The sequence below is a fragment of the Neodiprion pinetum genome, chromosome 6 (assembly GCF_021155775.2).
Source record: "Neodiprion pinetum isolate iyNeoPine1 chromosome 6, iyNeoPine1.2, whole genome shotgun sequence".
NCBI classification, from domain to species: domain Eukaryota; kingdom Metazoa; phylum Arthropoda; class Insecta; order Hymenoptera; family Diprionidae; genus Neodiprion; species Neodiprion pinetum.
Window position 1 is genome coordinate 30284960 of NC_060237.1, and position 17797 is coordinate 30302756.

Consider the following 17797-nt stretch of genomic DNA (forward strand, 5'->3'; position numbering starts at 1 on the left):
AATACTAAACAAACGAACACCTGATAGCAACAGCAAGTCGTCACGTGATGCGCACTTCTCTAAAATTGACGTCGATTGCGCAGCCTCGCGATTGCGCAGTTCGCTCTTGCCGGGTCAACAAAAACATAGTGAAACTGGAAACCACTTGCAATACCGGTTATTCAACTCCAAAGGACACTGACCATAGGTTTGTAAACGTTCTGGTACGGTCCTCATTTAATATTAGAAAATCTGCTACTGTCTTTTGTCTTGTATATATTGCACATCTGTTACGTTACCATTCGAGTCAAGATAAAGACGAATATATTGCTTATTTATGAGAACTGTTTATCTTATTTTCATGTTACAGAATCCTATTCTTCTTTCTTATTTTAGAAATGTCATTCGCTGGAAAAGTCGTCTTGATCACAGGTGCCAGTTCTGGAATTGGCGCAGCCACAGCAATCCACCTTTCTCGGCTCGGAGCATCCTTATCGATTACCGGAAGAAATTTGGAGAACTTGAAAAAGGTTGCGGACAAGTGCGCTGAGCCTAAACCCTTTCTTATCACCGGCGAGCTGACCAATGAGGCTGATACGAAAAAAATTCTCGATTGGACGATTAAACACTACGGAAAACTAGATGTCCTCATCAACAATGCTGGAATCTTGGAATCTGGTTCAATTGAAAATACCAGCCTCGAGCAATTCGATAGGTGGCTATTGGTTTTCTGATTGAAAAATTCTATGTCTTATGACGTACTTTTTTCAGATTATTCAACGTCAATGTTCGCTCGATATATCATCTGACGATGCTTGCCGTACCACATTTGATCGAGACGAAGGGCAACATTGTCAACGTTTCAAGTGTCAACGGTGTCCGAGCGTTCGCTGGAGTCTTATCATATTGTATGAGCAAATCTGCGATCGATCAATTTACCAGATGTGTTGCCTTGGAACTTGCGGATAAACAGGTACTTTTCAATATAACTGAATATATTATAATGATCATAGTTCAATGTGGTGATAGGTAATAGTGACAAAGGACGGCTTCGACTTTTCTCCATGCATTATTTACTTCCTTTTTATTATTTCAGGTTCGCGTAAACAGCGTTAACCCTGGAGTGGTGGTCACAAATCTACATAAGAGCAGTGGGATGGGAGAAGAGCAACTGAAAGCATTTTTTGAACGCAGCAAGACGACTCATGCTCTCGGTAGACCTGGAGATGTGATTGAAGTCGCCAGCGCGATAGCATTTCTCGCTAGCAGCGATGCTAGCTTTATCACTGGCGTTTCATTACCAGTCGATGGAGGCAGGCACGCTATGTGTCCTCGATGAGCTACAAACGGAAAACAGATTTTCTCCAAATTACACCCCTAATTGTATGAAGTATACTATACGCGTTATTGATTACATATTGATAAGGTCTACATTGTTGGAAATTTATTTTTACAAGGGCTACGCTATTATGTGTATTGATGTTATATTAATAATTAAATAACAGAGCATTTATGATCGTCGTGACATTTATTCTAACTTATGGAATCTGAATTCCTGAAAAGATTCCTGACAAAAAAGTAACCCCGTTTCATTTTCGGCGGAAATTTTGGAGATTTTGAAGTAAGGCTAAAGTGAGGCTCTTCTCCACCTCCTGTTTCCCACTTTTCTATAATGCTGCTTTCTTAGCTTTATTCTGCTTTCTTGTCTTTTCTTTTCTTTTTCGCTTTTTTTTCTGACATTGTCTTCGCCGTCTTTCTCTGTTCTATTTCCCGTTCTAATTTTTTATCCATAGATCTTAAATAGTAATATAGAACTAGGCTAAGGTTTTGGAATTAAGGCTCTGTTTATTTTTAATTTTGCAAGGATGTTTTCCAATATTGTTATGGAAAAGATGAAAAATAAACCATTAAACCTTTGAAACCATTAAACCCCTTTGCATTATTGGCGAAAATTTTCGCGATTTTGAAAAGTGATGGAATGAATTTTTTTGAGCACTATTCCGACGCAATTTTGCGAGAGAAATCGATTGGGCGCAGTCCCAATACGCTGCGATCATCGTATAAAAAGTTACGGCCAGAAAACGAGAACCTGAGTTTTCGACATTTTTCAGCAGCTGGTTTTTCCTTCGTAACTTCTCTCCTGTTGATCCCACGCCCTTTTTGCTGCATTTTCTGAGTTCCTGGGTGTCCAATTAGTCAGAAGGGGGTCCTTTACATCGAATCTGAGACCAAAAGTTTTTTGCCCAAAAAAAAAGTAAGGCTAACCCCTTTGCATTTTTGGCGAAAATTTTCGCGATTTTGAAAAGTGCTGGAATAAATTCTTTCTGGCACTATTCCGACGTAATTTTGCGAGAGAAATCGATTGGGCGCAGTCCCAATACGCTGCGATCGTCGAATGAGAAGTTACAGCCGAAAAACGAGAACCTGTGTTTTGGACATATTTCAGCAGGTGCTTTTTCCTTCGTAACTTCTCTCCTGTTGATCCCACGCCCTTTTTGCTGCGTTTTCTGAGTTCCTGGGTGTCCAAATAGTCAGACGAGGGTCATTTAAATCGAATCTGAGACCAAAAGTTTTTTGCCCAAAAAAAAAGTAAGGCTAACCCCTTTGCAGTTTTGGCGAAAATTTTCGCGATTTTGAAAAGTGCTGGAATAAATTCTTTCTGGCACTATTCCGACGTAACTTTGCGAGAGAAATCGATTGGGCGCAGTCCCAATACGCTGCGATCATTGTATAAAAAGTTACGGCCAGAAAACGAGAACCTGAGTTTTCGACTTTTTCAGCAGCTGGTTTTTCCTTCGTAACTTCTCTCCTGTTGATCCCACGCCCTTTTCGCTGCGTTTTCTGAGTTCCTGGGTGTCCAATTAGTCAGGTGAAGGTCATTTGAATCGAATCTGAGACCAAAAGTTTTTTGCCCAAAAAAAAAGTAAGGCTAACCCCTTTGCATTTTTGGCGAAAATTTTCGCGATTTTGAAAAGTGCTGGAATAAATTCTTTCTGGCACTATTCCGACGTAACTTTGCGAGAGAAATCGATTGGGCGCAGTCCCAATACGCTGCGATCATTGTATAAAAAGTTACGGCCAGAAAACGAGAACCTGAGTTGTCGACATTTTTCGGCAGCTGGTTTTTCCTTCGTAACTTCTCTCCTGTTGATCCCACGCCCTTTTCGCTGCGTTTTCTGAGTTCCTGGGTGTCCAATTAGTCAGAAGAGGGTCCCTTAAATCGAATCTGAGACCAAAAGTTTTTTGCCCAAAAAAAAAGTAAGGCTAACCCCTTTGCATTTTTGGCGAAAATTTTCGCGATTTTGAAAAGTGCTGGAATAAATTCTTTCTGGCACTATCCCGACGTAATTTTGCGAGAGAAATCGATTGGGCGCAGTCCCAATACGCTGCGATCATTGTACAAAAAGTTACGGCCAGAAAACGAGAACCTGAGTTTTCCACATTTTTCGGCAGCTGGTTTTTCCTTCGTAACTTCTCTCCTGTTGATCCCACGCCCTTTTTGCTGCATTTTCTGAGTTCCTGGGTGTCCAATTAGTCAGAAGGGGGTCCTTTACATCGAATCTGAGACCAAAAGTTTTTTGCCCAAAAAAAAAGTAAGGCTAACCCCTTTGCATTTTTGGCGAAAATTTTCGCGATTTTGAAAAGTGCTGGAATAAATTCTTTCTGGCACTATTCCGACGTAATTTTGCGAGAGAAATCGATTGGGCGCAGTCCCAATACGCTGCGATCGTCGAATGAGAAGTTACAGCCGTAAAACGAGAACCTGTGTTTTGGACATGTTTCAGCAGGTGCTTTTTCCTTTGGAACTTCTGTCCTGTTGATCCCACGCCCTTTTTGCTGCGTTTTCTGAGTTCCTGGGTGTCCAAATAGTCAGAAGGGGGTCCTTTACATCGAATCTGAGACCAAAAGTTTTTTGCCCAAAAAAAAAGTAAGGCTAACCCCTTTGCATTTTTGGCGAAAATTTTCGCGATTTTGAAAAGTGCTGGAATAAATTCTTTCTGGCACTATTCCGACGTAATTTTGCGAGAGAAATCGATTGGGCGCAGTCCCAATACGCTGCGATCGTCGAATGAGAAGTTACAGCCGAAAAACGAGAACCTGTGTTTTGGACATATTTCAGCAGGTGCTTTTTCCTTCGTAACTTCTCTCCTGTTGATCCCACGCCCTTTTTGCTGCGTTTTCTGAGTTCCTGGGTGTCCAAATAGTCAGACGAGGGTCATTTAAATCGAATCTGAGACCAAAAGTTTTTTGCCCAAAAAAAAAGTAAGGCTAACCCCTTTGCAGTTTTGGCGAAAATTTTCGCGATTTTGAAAAGTGCTGGAATAAATTCTTTCTGGCACTATTCCGACGTAACTTTGCGAGAGAAATCGATTGGGCGCAGTCCCAATACGCTGCGATCATTGTATAAAAAGTTACGGCCAGAAAACGAGAACCTGAGTTTTCCACATTTTTCGGCAGCTGGTTTTTCCTTCGTAACTTCTCTCCTGTTGATCCCACGCCCTTTTTGCTGCATTTTCTGAGTTCCTGGGTGTCCAATTAGTCAGAAGGGGGTCCTTTACATCGAATCTGAGACCAAAAGTTTTTTGCCCAAAAAAAAAAAAGGCTAACCCCTTTGCATTTTTGGCGAAAATTTTCGCGATTTTGAAAAGTGCTGGAATAAATTCTTTCTGGCACTATTCCGACGTAATTTTGCGAGAGAAATCGATTGGGCGCAGTCCCAATACGCTGCGATCGTCGAATGAGAAGTTACAGCCGAAAAACGAGAACCTGTGTTTTGGACATATTTCAGCAGGTGCTTTTTCCTTCGTAACTTCTCTCCTGTTGATCCCACGCCCTTTTTGCTGCGTTTTCTGAGTTCCTGGGTGTCCAAATAGTCAGACGAGGGTCATTTAAATCGAATCTGAGACCAAAAGTTTTTTGCCCAAAAAAAAAGTAAGGCTAACCCCTTTGCAGTTTTGGCGAAAATTTTCGCGATTTTGAAAAGTGCTGGAATAAATTCTTTCTCGCACTATTCCGACGTAATTTTGCGAGAGAAATCGATTGGGCGCAGTCCCAATACGCTGCGATCATTGTATAAAAAGTTACGGCCAGAAAACGAGAACCTGAGTTTTCGACATTTTTCGGCAGCTGGTTTTTCCTTCGTAACTTCTCTCCTGTTGATCCCACGCCCTTTTCGCTGCGTTTTCTGAGTTCCGGGGTGTCCAATTATTCAGGTAAGGGTCATTCAAATCGAATCTGAGACCAAAAGTTTTTTGCCCAAAAAAAAAGTAAGGCTAACCCCTTTGCATTTTTGGCGAAAAGTTTCGCGATTTTGAAAAGTGCTGGAATAAATTCTTTCTGGCACTATTCCGACGTAATTTTGCGAGAGAAATCGATTGGGCGCAGTCCCAATACGCTGCGATCGTCGAATGAGAAGTTACAGCCGTAAAACGAGAACCTGTGTTTTGGACATGTTTCAGCAGGTGCTTTTTCCTTTGGAACTTCTCTCCTGTTGATCCCACGCCCTTTTCGATGCGTTTTCTGAGTTCCTGGGTGTTCAATTAGTCAGGTAAAGGTCATTCAAATCGAATCTGAGACCAAAAGTTTTTTGCCCAAAAAAAAAGTAAGGCTAACCCCTTTGCATTTTTGGCGAAAATTTTCGCGATTTTGGAAAGTGATGAAATGAATTTTTTTGAGCACTATTCCGACGTAATTTTGCGAGAGAAATCGATTGAGCGCAGTCCCAATACGCTGCGATCATTGTATAAAAAGTTACGGCCAGAAAACGAGAACCTGAGTTTTCGACTTTTTTCAGCAGCTGGTTTTTCTTTCGTAACTTCTCTCCTGTTGATCCCACGCCCTTTTCGCTGCGTTTTCTGAGTTCCTGGGTGTCCAATTAGTCAGAAGACGGTCCCTTAAATCGAATCTGAGACCAAAAGTTTTTTGCCCAAAAAAAAAGTAAGGCTAACCCCTTTGCATTTTTGGCGAAAATTTTCGCGATTTTGAAAAGTGCTGGAATAAATTCTTTCTGGCACTATTCCGACGTAACTTTGCGAGAGAAATCGATTGGGCGCAGTCCCAATACGCTGCGATCATTGTATAAAAAGTTACGGCCAGAAAACGAGAACCTGAGTTGTCGACATTTTTCGGCAGCTGGTTTTTCCTTCGTAACTTCTCTCCTGTTGATCCCACGCCCTTTTCGCTGCGTTTTCTGAGTTCCTGGGTGTCCAATTAGTCAGAAGAGGGTCCCTTAAATCGAATCTGAGACCAAAAGTTTTTTGCCCAAAAAAAAAGTAAGGCTAACCCCTTTGCATTTTTGGCGAAAATTTTCGCGATTTTGAAAAGTGCTGGAATAAATTCTTTCTGGCACTATCCCGACGTAATTTTGCGAGAGAAATCGATTGGGCGCAGTCCCAATACGCTGCGATCATTGTACAAAAAGTTACGGCCAGAAAACGAGAACCTGAGTTTTCCACATTTTTCGGCAGCTGGTTTTTCCTTCGTAACTTCTCTCCTGTTGATCCCACGCCCTTTTTGCTGCATTTTCTGAGTTCCTGGGTGTCCAATTAGTCAGAAGGGGGTCCTTTACATCGAATCTGAGACCAAAAGTTTTTTGCCCAAAAAAAAAGTAAGGCTAACCCCTTTGCATTTTTGGCGAAAATTTTCGCGATTTTGAAAAGTGCTGGAATAAATTCTTTCTGGCACTATTCCGACGTAATTTTGCGAGAGAAATCGATTGGGCGCAGTCCCAATACGCTGCGATCGTCGAATGAGAAGTTACAGCCGTAAAACGAGAACCTGTGTTTTGGACATGTTTCAGCAGGTGCTTTTTCCTTTGGAACTTCTGTCCTGTTGATCCCACGCCCTTTTTGCTGCGTTTTCTGAGTTCCTGGGTGTCCAAATAGTCAGAAGGGGGTCCTTTACATCGAATCTGAGACCAAAAGTTTTTTGCCCAAAAAAAAAGTAAGGCTAACCCCTTTGCATTTTTGGCGAAAATTTTCGCGATTTTGAAAAGTGCTGGAATAAATTCTTTCTGGCACTATTCCGACGTAATTTTGCGAGAGAAATCGATTGGGCGCAGTCCCAATACGCTGCGATCGTCGAATGAGAAGTTACAGCCGAAAAACGAGAACCTGTGTTTTGGACATATTTCAGCAGGTGCTTTTTCCTTCGTAACTTCTCTCCTGTTGATCCCACGCCCTTTTTGCTGCGTTTTCTGAGTTCCTGGGTGTCCAAATAGTCAGACGAGGGTCATTTAAATCGAATCTGAGACCAAAAGTTTTTTGCCCAAAAAAAAAGTAAGGCTAACCCCTTTGCAGTTTTGGCGAAAATTTTCGCGATTTTGAAAAGTGCTGGAATAAATTCTTTCTGGCACTATTCCGACGTAACTTTGCGAGAGAAATCGATTGGGCGCAGTCCCAATACGCTGCGATCATTGTATAAAAAGTTACGGCCAGAAAACGAGAACCTGAGTTTTCCACATTTTTCGGCAGCTGGTTTTTCCTTCGTAACTTCTCTCCTGTTGATCCCACGCCCTTTTTGCTGCATTTTCTGAGTTCCTGGGTGTCCAATTAGTCAGAAGGGGGTCCTTTACATCGAATCTGAGACCAAAAGTTTTTTGCCCAAAAAAAAAGTAAGGCTAACCCCTTTGCATTTTTGGCGAAAATTTTCGCGATTTTGAAAAGTGCTGGAATAAATTCTTTCTGGCACTATTCCGACGTAATTTTGCGAGAGAAATCGATTGGGCGCAGTCCCAATACGCTGCGATCGTCGAATGAGAAGTTACAGCCGAAAAACGAGAACCTGTGTTTTGGACATATTTCAGCAGGTGCTTTTTCCTTCGTAACTTCTCTCCTGTTGATCCCACGCCCTTTTTGCTGCGTTTTCTGAGTTCCTGGGTGTCCAAATAGTCAGACGAGGGTCATTTAAATCGAATCTGAGACCAAAAGTTTTTTGCCCAAAAAAAAAGTAAGGCTAACCCCTTTGCAGTTTTGGCGAAAATTTTCGCGATTTTGAAAAGTGCTGGAATAAATTCTTTCTGGCACTATTCCGACGTAACTTTGCGAGAGAAATCGATTGAGCGCAGTCCCAATACGCTGCGATCATTGTATAAAAAGTTACGGCCAGAAAACGAGAACCTGAGTTTTCGACTTTTTTCAGCAGCTGGTTTTTCTTTCGTAACTTCTCTCCTGTTGATCCCACGCCCTTTTCGCTGCGTTTTCTGAGTTCCTGGGTGTCCAATTAGTCAGAAGACGGTCCCTTAAATCGAATCTGAGACCAAAAGTTTTTTGCCCAAAAAAAAAGTAAGGCTAACCCCTTTGCATTTTTGGCGAAAAGTTTCGCGATTTTGAAAAGTGCTGGAATAAATTCTTTCTGGCACTATTCCGACGTAATTTTGCGAGAGAAATCGATTGGGCGCAGTCCCAATACGCTGCGATCGTCGAATGAGAAGTTACAGCCGTAAAACGAGAACCTGTGTTTTGGACATGTTTCAGCAGGTGCTTTTTCCTTTGGAACTTCTCTCCTGTTGATCCCACGCCCTTTTCGATGCGTTTTCTGAGTTCCTGGGTGTTCAATTAGTCAGGTAAAGGTCATTCAAATCGAATCTGAGACCAAAAGTTTTTTGCCCAAAAAAAAAGTAAGGCTAACCCCTTTGCATTTTTGGCGAAAATTTTCGCGATTTTGAAAAGTGCTGGAATAAATTCTTTCTGGCACTATCCCGACGTAATTTTGCGAGAGAAATCGATTGGGCGCAGTCCCAATACGCTGCGATCATTGTATAAAAAGTTACGGCCAGAAAACGAGAACCTGAGTTTTCCACATTTTTCGGCAGCTGGTTTTTCCTTCGTAACTTCTCTCCTGTTGATCCCACGCCCTTTTTGCTGCATTTTCTGAGTTCCTGGGTGTCCAATTAGTCAGAAGGGGGTCCTTTACATCGAATCTGAGACCAAAAGTTTTTTGCCCAAAAAAAAAGTAAGGCTAACCCCTTTGCATTTTTGGCGAAAATTTTCGCGATTTTGAAAAGTGCTGGAATAAATTCTTTCTGGCACTATTCCGACGTAATTTTGCGAGAGAAATCGATTGGGCGCAGTCCCAATACGCTGCGATCGTCGAATGAGAAGTTACAGCCGAAAAACGAGAACCTGTGTTTTGGACATATTTCAGCAGGTGCTTTTTCCTTCGTAACTTCTCTCCTGTTGATCCCACGCCCTTTTCGCTGCGTTTTCTGAGTTCCTGGGTGTCCAATTAGTCAGAAGAGGGTCCCTTAAATCGAATCTGAGACCAAAAGTTTTTTGCCCAAAAAAAAAGTAAGGCTAACCCCTTTGCATTTTTGGCGAAAATTTTCGCGATTTTGAAAAGTGCTGGAATAAATTCTTTCTGGCACTATCCCGACGTAATTTTGCGAGAGAAATCGATTGGGCGCAGTCCCAATACGCTGCGATCATTGTATAAAAAGTTACGGCCAGAAAACGAGAACCTGAGTTTTCCACATTTTTCAGCAGCTGGTTTTTCCTTCGTAACTTCTCTCCTGTTGATCCCACGCCCTTTTTGCTGCATTTTCTGAGTTCCTGGGTGTCCAATTAGTCAGAAGGGGGTCCTTTACATCGAATCTGAGACCAAAAGTTTTTTGCCCAAAAAAAAAGTAAGGCTAACCCCTTTGCATTTTTGGCGAAAATTTTCGCGATTTTGAAAAGTGCTGGAATAAATTCTTTCTGGCACTATTCCGACGTAATTTTGCGAGAGAAATCGATTGGGCGCAGTCCCAATACGCTGCGATCGTCGAATGAGAAGTTACAGCCGAAAAACGAGAACCTGTGTTTTGGACATATTTCAGCAGGTGCTTTTTCCTTCGTAACTTCTCTCCTGTTGATCCCACGCCCTTTTTGCTGCGTTTTCTGAGTTCCTGGGTGTCCAAATAGTCAGACGAGGGTCATTTAAATCGAATCTGAGACCAAAAGTTTTTTGCCCAAAAAAAAAGTAAGGCTAACCCCTTTGCAGTTTTGGCGAAAATTTTCGCGATTTTGAAAAGTGCTGGAATAAATTCTTTCTGGCACTATTCCGACGTAACTTTGCGAGAGAAATCGATTGGGCGCAGTCCCAATACGCTGCGATCATTGTATAAAAAGTTACGGCCAGAAAACGAGAACCTGAGTTTTCGACTTTTTCAGCAGCTGGTTTTTCCTTCGTAACTTCTCTCCTGTTGATCCCACGCCCTTTTCGCTGCGTTTTCTGAGTTCCTGGGTGTCCAATTAGTCAGGTGAAGGTCATTTGAATCGAATCTGAGACCAAAAGTTTTTTGCCCAAAAAAAAAGTAAGGCTAACCCCTTTGCATTTTTGGCGAAAATTTTCGCGATTTTGAAAAGTGCTGGAATAAATTCTTTCTGGCACTATCCCGACGTAATTTTGCGAGAGAAATCGATTGGGCGCAGTCCCAATACGCTGCGATCATTGTATAAAAAGTTACGGCCAGAAAACGAGAACCTGAGTTTTCCACATTTTTCGGCAGCTGGTTTTTCCTTCGTAACTTCTCTCCTGTTGATCCCACGCCCTTTTTGCTGCATTTTCTGAGTTCCTGGGTGTCCAATTAGTCAGAAGGGGGTCCTTTACATCGAATCTGAGACCAAAAGTTTTTTGCCCAAAAAAAAAGTAAGGCTAACCCCTTTGCATTTTTGGCGAAAATTTTCGCGATTTTGAAAAGTGCTGGAATAAATTCTTTCTGGCACTATTCCGACGTAATTTTGCGAGAGAAATCGATTGGGCGCAGTCCCAATACGCTGCGATCGTCGAATGAGAAGTTACAGCCGAAAAACGAGAACCTGTGTTTTGGACATATTTCAGCAGGTGCTTTTTCCTTCGTAACTTCTCTCCTGTTGATCCCACGCCCTTTTTGCTGCGTTTTCTGAGTTCCTGGGTGTCCAAATAGTCAGACGAGGGTCATTTAAATCGAATCTGAGACCAAAAGTTTTTTGCCCAAAAAAAAAGTAAGGCTAACCCCTTTGCAGTTTTGGCGAAAATTTTCGCGATTTTGAAAAGTGCTGGAATAAATTCTTTCTCGCACTATTCCGACGTAATTTTGCGAGAGAAATCGATTGGGCGCAGTCCCAATACGCTGCGATCATTGTATAAAAAGTTACGGCCAGAAAACGAGAACCTGAGTTTTCGACATTTTTCGGCAGCTGGTTTTTCCTTCGTAACTTCTCTCCTGTTGATCCCACGCCCTTTTCGCTGCGTTTTCTGAGTTCCGGGGTGTCCAATTATTCAGGTAAGGGTCATTCAAATCGAATCTGAGACCAAAAGTTTTTTGCCCAAAAAAAAAGTAAGGCTAACCCCTTTGCATTTTTGGCGAAAATTTTCGCGATTTTGGATAGTGATGAAATGAATTTTTTTGAGCACTATTCCGACGTAATTTTGCGAGAGAAATCGATTGAGCGCAGTCCCAATACGCTGCGATCATTGTATAAAAAGTTACGGCCAGAAAACGAGAACCTGAGTTTTCGACTTTTTTCAGCAGCTGGTTTTTCTTTCGTAACTTCTCTCCTGTTGATCCCACGCCCTTTTCGCTGCGTTTTCTGAGTTCCTGGGTGTCCAATTAGTCAGAAGACGGTCCCTTAAATCGAATCTGAGACCAAAAGTTTTTTGCCCAAAAAAAAAGTAAGGCTAACCCCTTTGCATTTTTGGCGAAAAGTTTCGCGATTTTGAAAAGTGCTGGAATAAATTCTTTCTGGCACTATTCCGACGTAATTTTGCGAGAGAAATCGATTGGGCGCAGTCCCAATACGCTGCGATCGTCGAATGAGAAGTTACAGCCGTAAAACGAGAACCTGTGTTTTGGACATGTTTCAGCAGGTGCTTTTTCCTTTGGAACTTCTCTCCTGTTGATCCCACGCCCTTTTCGATGCGTTTTCTGAGTTCCTGGGTGTTCAATTAGTCAGGTAAAGGTCATTCAAATCGAATCTGAGACCAAAAGTTTTTTGCCCAAAAAAAAAGTAAGGCTAACCCCTTTGCATTTTTGGCGAAAATTTTCGCGATTTTGAAAAGTGCTGGAATAAATTCTTTCTGGCACTATCCCGACGTAATTTTGCGAGAGAAATCGATTGGGCGCAGTCCCAATACGCTGCGATCATTGTATAAAAAGTTACGGCCAGAAAACGAGAACCTGAGTTTTCCACATTTTTCGGCAGCTGGTTTTTCCTTCGTAACTTCTCTCCTGTTGATCCCACGCCCTTTTTGCTGCATTTTCTGAGTTCCTGGGTGTCCAATTAGTCAGAAGGGGGTCCTTTACATCGAATCTGAGACCAAAAGTTTTTTGCCCAAAAAAAAAGTAAGGCTAACCCCTTTGCATTTTTGGCGAAAAGTTTCGCGATTTTGAAAAGTGCTGGAATAAATTCTTTCTGGCACTATTCCGACGTAATTTTGCGAGAGAAATCGATTGGGCGCAGTCCCAATACGCTGCGATCGTCGAATGAGAAGTTACAGCCGTAAAACGAGAACCTGTGTTTTGGACATGTTTCAGCAGGTGCTTTTTCCTTTGGAACTTCTCTCCTGTTGATCCCACGCCCTTTTCGATGCGTTTTCTGAGTTCCTGGGTGTTCAATTAGTCAGGTAAAGGTCATTCAAATCGAATCTGAGACCAAAAGTTTTTTGCCCAAAAAAAAAGTAAGGCTAACCCCTTTGCATTTTTGGCGAAAATTTTCGCGATTTTGAAAAGTGCTGGAATAAATTCTTTCGGGCAGTATTTCGACGTAATTTTGCCAGAGAAAACGATTAAGTGCAGTCCCAATACGCTGCGAGCAACGAATGAAAAGTTACAGCCGAAAAACGAGAACCTGTGTTTTCGACATTTTTCAGCAAGTGCTTTTTCCTTCGTAACTTCTCTCCTGTTCATCCCAGACTCGTTTCGCTGCGTTTTCTGGGTTTCGGGGGGTCCAATTAGTCGGAAAAGTGTCGTTTAATTCGAATCTGGGACCGAAAGTTTTTTGCCCAAAAAAAAAGTAATGCTAACCCCTTTGCATTTTTGGCGAAAATTTTCGCGATTTTGGAAAATGCTGGAATAAATTCTTTCTGGCACTATTCCGACGTAATTTTGTGAGAGAAATCGATTGGGCGCAGTCCCAATACGCTGCGATCATTGTATAAAAAGTTACGGCCAGAAAACGAGAACCTGAGTTTTCGACATTTTTCGGCAGCTGGTTCTTCCTTCGTAACTTCTCTCCTGTTGATCCCACGCCCTTTTTGCTGCGTTTTCTGAGTTCCTGGGTGTCCAAATAGTCAGACGAGGGTCATTCAAATCGAATCTGAGACCAAAAGTTTTTTGCCCAAAAAAAAAGTAAGGCTAACCCCTTTGCATTTTTGGCGAAAAGTTTCGCGATTTTGAAAAGTGCTGGAATAAATTCTTTCTGGCACTATTCCGACGTAATTTTGCGAGAGAAATCGATTGGGCGCAGTCCCAATACGCTGCGATCGTCGAATGAGAAGTTACAGCCGTAAAACGAGAACCTGTGTTTTGGACATGTTTCAGCAGGTGCTTTTTCCTTTGGAACTTCTGTCCTGTTGATCCCACGCCCTTTTTGCTGCGTTTTCTGAGTTCCTGGGTGTCCAATTAGTCAGGTGCGGGTCATTTAAATCGAATCTGAGACCAAAAGTTTTTTGCCCGAAAAAAAGTAAGGCTAACCCCTTTGCATTTTTGGCGAAAATTTTCGCGATTTCGAAAAGTGCTGGAATAAATTCTTTCTGGCACTATTCCGACGTAATTTTGCGAGAGAAATCGATTGGGCGCAGTCCCAATACGCTGCGATCATTGTATAAAAAGTGACGGCCAGAAAACGAGAACCTGAGTTTTCGACTTTTTTCAGCAGCTGGTTTTTCCTTCGTAACTTCTCTCCTGTTGATCCCACGCCCTTTTTGCTGCGTTTTCTGAGTTCCTGGGTGTCCAAATAGTCAGACGAGGGTCATTTAAATCGAATCTGAGACCAAAAGTTTTTTGCCCAAAAAAAAAGTAAGGCTAACCCCTTTGCATTTTTGGCGAAAATTTTCGCGATTTCGAAAAGTGCTGGAATAAATTCTTTCTGGCACTATTCCGACGTAATTTTGCGAGAGAAATCGATTGGGCGCAGTCCCAATACGCTGCGATCATTGTATAAAAAGTGACGGCCAGAAAACGAGAACCTGAGTTTTCGACTTTTTTCAGCAGCTGGTTTTTCCTTCGTAACTTCTCTCCTGTTGATCCCACGCCCTTTTTGCTGCGTTTTCTGAGTTCCTGGGTGTCCAAATAGTCAGACGAGGGTCATTTAAATCGAATCTGAGACCAAAAGTTTTTTGCCCAAAAAAAAAGTAAGGCTAACCCCTTTGCATTTTTGGCGAAAATTTTCGCGATTTTGAAAAGTGCTGGAATAAATTCTTTCTGGCACTATTTCGACGTAATTTTGCGAGAGAAATCGATTGGGCGCAGTCCCAATAGGCTGCGATCATCGTATGAAAAGTTACGGCCAGAAAACGAGAACCTGAGTTTTCGACATTTTTCAGCTCCTGCTTTTCTCATCGTATTTCCTCTGCTGTTGGTTTCAGGCTCTTTCCGCTGCGTTTCCTGAGTTTCAGGGGGTTCAATCCGTCAGGAAATGGTTATACAAATCGAATCTGAGACCAAAAGTTTTCGGTCAAACATCGCAAAAAAACATAACCGAATGTCAACCCCTTCGGATTCAGATTTGAGTGTGAGGTCGATTTTGATTGTGTTTTTCTGTACGAATAACGTATACATACATGACTCATCGAATTTGGGGTCACACCTTTTACACACTCTGGTACCCTGATATCGACACTATTTATCGTAGTAATAATTGTAAGCGGAAGTTTTCGTTTTCGTGAATCGGAATCGACAGATGTTGACCGACAGCTAGAGTAAAGCTAACACAGCATCACTTCATATCGTAAATCTGTGTCGACTCATCTTGGTATAAGCGATCAGTGATCATATGAAAATGAAGCAGTTGCACTTCCATACGGCGAGTTCTATTGCGACAGATGATAAAAGTTCATAAATATAATTTCGAGGACATTGCGATTGACTGTGATTTCCCAGTAGTTGAGCACATACCCTTTTTCAACGTCATGACGAATTCACACCCCGACCATTGAAGTAGAAATCAGCAGTGCAAGAGACGTCAGCAACGCTTCTCTGCCTGAAAACTTGTCACGATGAAACATGATGGATTTGGGTATAAAAATAAAATTTTGCTCTGTAATACATTTTCTATAATATATTTTACATTATAAACCAACCGTACATCATAATAATAATAATATCTTATACAGTTACGTACTAATTGTTATCCTGTATTCTGTTTATATACTTTTTCATATTTATAATTTGTTTATTCATATAATATTTATATATATATTTTCATCATTTCATTATAATATACTTTTATGATATTACAGTTGTGTATGCGTGTGTGTGTGTGTGTGTGTTTGCTGTGTTTGCGTTCGTGTGTCGGCGCGTCTATTATGTTGCGTGTCCGTTACATACATACATGAATATTTACCACATAGATAAATATATGTATACGTATCTGCATAATCATACATGCCCATCGCACGGGTATTGTTTTTATTTGTCTGCATATTCATCAATTTTGTGTTACCTTGTAAGAATGTTGTTTTTCCGTGTTTATTTGTTTCTGTTTGTCTTCTACCATTTTCTCGTTGTTATAACCGAACACTGCAGTACGTCATCGGTACTATTATCAAACGCATTCTCTCATTACCACCCCACCCCTTATTATTCAGTTACGTCTCTAATTATATTTATAAGCTGTCAATCAAACACGCTCACGTCCTACTGAATAACCATCTAGTAGAGTCTCGTACTCATACAAGCCTTGAGGATAGATGCTATTATACATGCGACATTCTTTCAAAATGCACTTAAAATGATCATCGCAATTAGGATCATTCTCTTGGAGGTCTCGTCAAGACGTCCGACTCGCCTGCGTTAGTCGACAACGTCTCGAACAACATTTTTTTCTCCTAACTTAGTCTACCTCGTACGATTTTCCTTGTGCCTATAAAGCTAAGTGAGAAGCTTTTGTGTGATTCGTTTCAAACTGAACAACCGATTCAACTTGAGGTCCGTCCACGTGTTAATGTCAGTATAATCTATATCTGCATTGTATATTGAAACCAACAAGCATTCATCAACCATAACGATGCGGTTTGTTTTGACAAAATAAAAAAAAACTGTGTAACAATTCCTTGTCAGACTGTTCACGCGAATGCAGAAATAATGCATGAATGATAGTAGGCAGGGAATGAAAATAAATTTAGTAATGATAATATCGGTAATAGTGATAATAATAATAATAATAATAATAATAACAACAACAACAATAATAATAATAATAAAGATGACAATAATAATATCAGTAACGATAATCATAATGGCAATGGTGAATAACAATAACAAGCAGCAACAATTATTTAATTACATCAACTAATTATACTAATCATACAATAAAAATTCACAATTAATGATGGTAATGATTTTTGCGCGCGCTTTTAAACTGTATATTGCATAAGCATGTGTGTGTGTGTGTGTGTGTGTGTTGAACGCGTGTGTGATGGCACGCGCATTCGCCAATTTCATATGTTACTCGCCTGGACAGAGTTATTTAATAAGTTGGTTAATGTTTTCGTCGTCATTCTGATACAGCCTCCATAACGGGCCCTACGCGATATTCGTTTTGCTAAATAACAAAAGAAATCGGAAATAAAAATAGTGAGAAAAATCATTCGATTGTTGAAGTGCACCGTGTGTTATATCTATACGTATCTATTCACAAGTGAAATCGGCCCAGCCACCGTTCCGAATAATATTATATAATAGATGTAGGTAACGAAAGGGGAGAAAACTATAGTCGTAGAATTTAGTAATCCAGTTAATACGGCGGTGATTGTTTCTTTACAATAGGTATACATACATACAGCAATCGCATTAAGGTATGACGAGGTTTGTCCATCGTACGATCAATCGGTTGCTGACCGCAGAGAAATGATCGGCGTTAAACGTTGCGGAATAACCGACCAACTCAAGCTACGAACTGCGATGTTTAATATGTTGCAAATTGGTATCATAAAAGTAGTAAAATTAATATTTCTCTTCTGTTCGTGCAGTATCGAGTGGGTGTGATTAGACGTTTGTTTTTTTTTTTTTTTTTCTAATATACTGTACGGGTCGATAACGCATGATCGGGTAAACGCGTGTGCGGAACAAAAGGAAAGGGATCGAGAGAATAGATGGGCGGGTGGATTGCAAACGTTTTTGTGGTTGACTCTGGGTGTCGCAAACGCGTGATGAAGGCTACTTAGAGGATGTGAATCTACACCGGATAGGTGTTTCCCTATTTCGTTTCCGTCTCCACAGTGGATGAATCAGGACTGTGTCAGGTGCGTAAAGCAATAAAACTGTCCTGAAACGACCGCGCGTTATGATTTAGTCATTCTTAATTCTACGTTGTCGATCACATGGGCTTGATTGTCGGCTGTCGTTCCTGTCCGCGGTTAAACCAAGAAACACGAAGAAACAACGCACGGTGTAAAAATATTCAAAGTATAGGTATACGAGCTCGGTGGGTGTATTATAATAATATAGCAATGAATGATGCGCACGAAACACAAAACGGGAAACAAAGAAAATCTGCAAGAGCGTTCGAAACAGATTCGTTTGACGGGTGTAACAAAATTATACGTATTATCTATCATTACGGCGGATTGATCGGCTATTGCGAGAACGGGTTTGATGGATGTACGCGAAAATGGGGAACGACGTGTTTGATTCGAAATA

The 17797-nt window shown here is 41.3% G+C and overlaps 2 protein-coding genes across 10 annotated transcripts in view; one reads left to right on the forward strand and one right to left on the reverse strand.

Annotated features, from left to right (window-relative positions):
• The first annotated feature begins 51 nt into the window (after window positions 1-51).
• Window positions 52-1492, forward strand: LOC124221612 (meso-2,3-butanediol dehydrogenase-like). 2 transcript variants are annotated; one of them, XM_046631794.1, is made up of 4 exons: window positions 52-187; window positions 376-694; window positions 751-952; window positions 1076-1492. In XM_046631794.1, exons 2-4 carry the CDS (start codon window positions 378-380, stop codon window positions 1316-1318), a joined length of 762 nt encoding a protein of 253 aa, XP_046487750.1. In that variant the 5' UTR covers window positions 52-187; window positions 376-377; the 3' UTR covers window positions 1319-1492. The 2 variants fall into 2 exon arrangements, with proteins under 2 accessions (XP_046487750.1, XP_046487751.1); XM_046631795.2 differs by having other exon boundaries at window positions 92-203.
• Window positions 1493-17150: 15658 nt separating this feature from the next.
• Window positions 17151-17797, reverse strand: part of LOC124222387 (nucleolysin TIAR) — a 376350-nt gene continuing 375703 nt past the window's right edge. For all 8 annotated transcript variants that reach the window (XM_046633280.2, XM_069137358.1, XM_069137359.1 and 5 more), the window contains one exon: window positions 17151-17797. This exon is cut by the window's right edge. The gene's annotated coding sequence lies outside the window, so the exon portion shown is untranslated.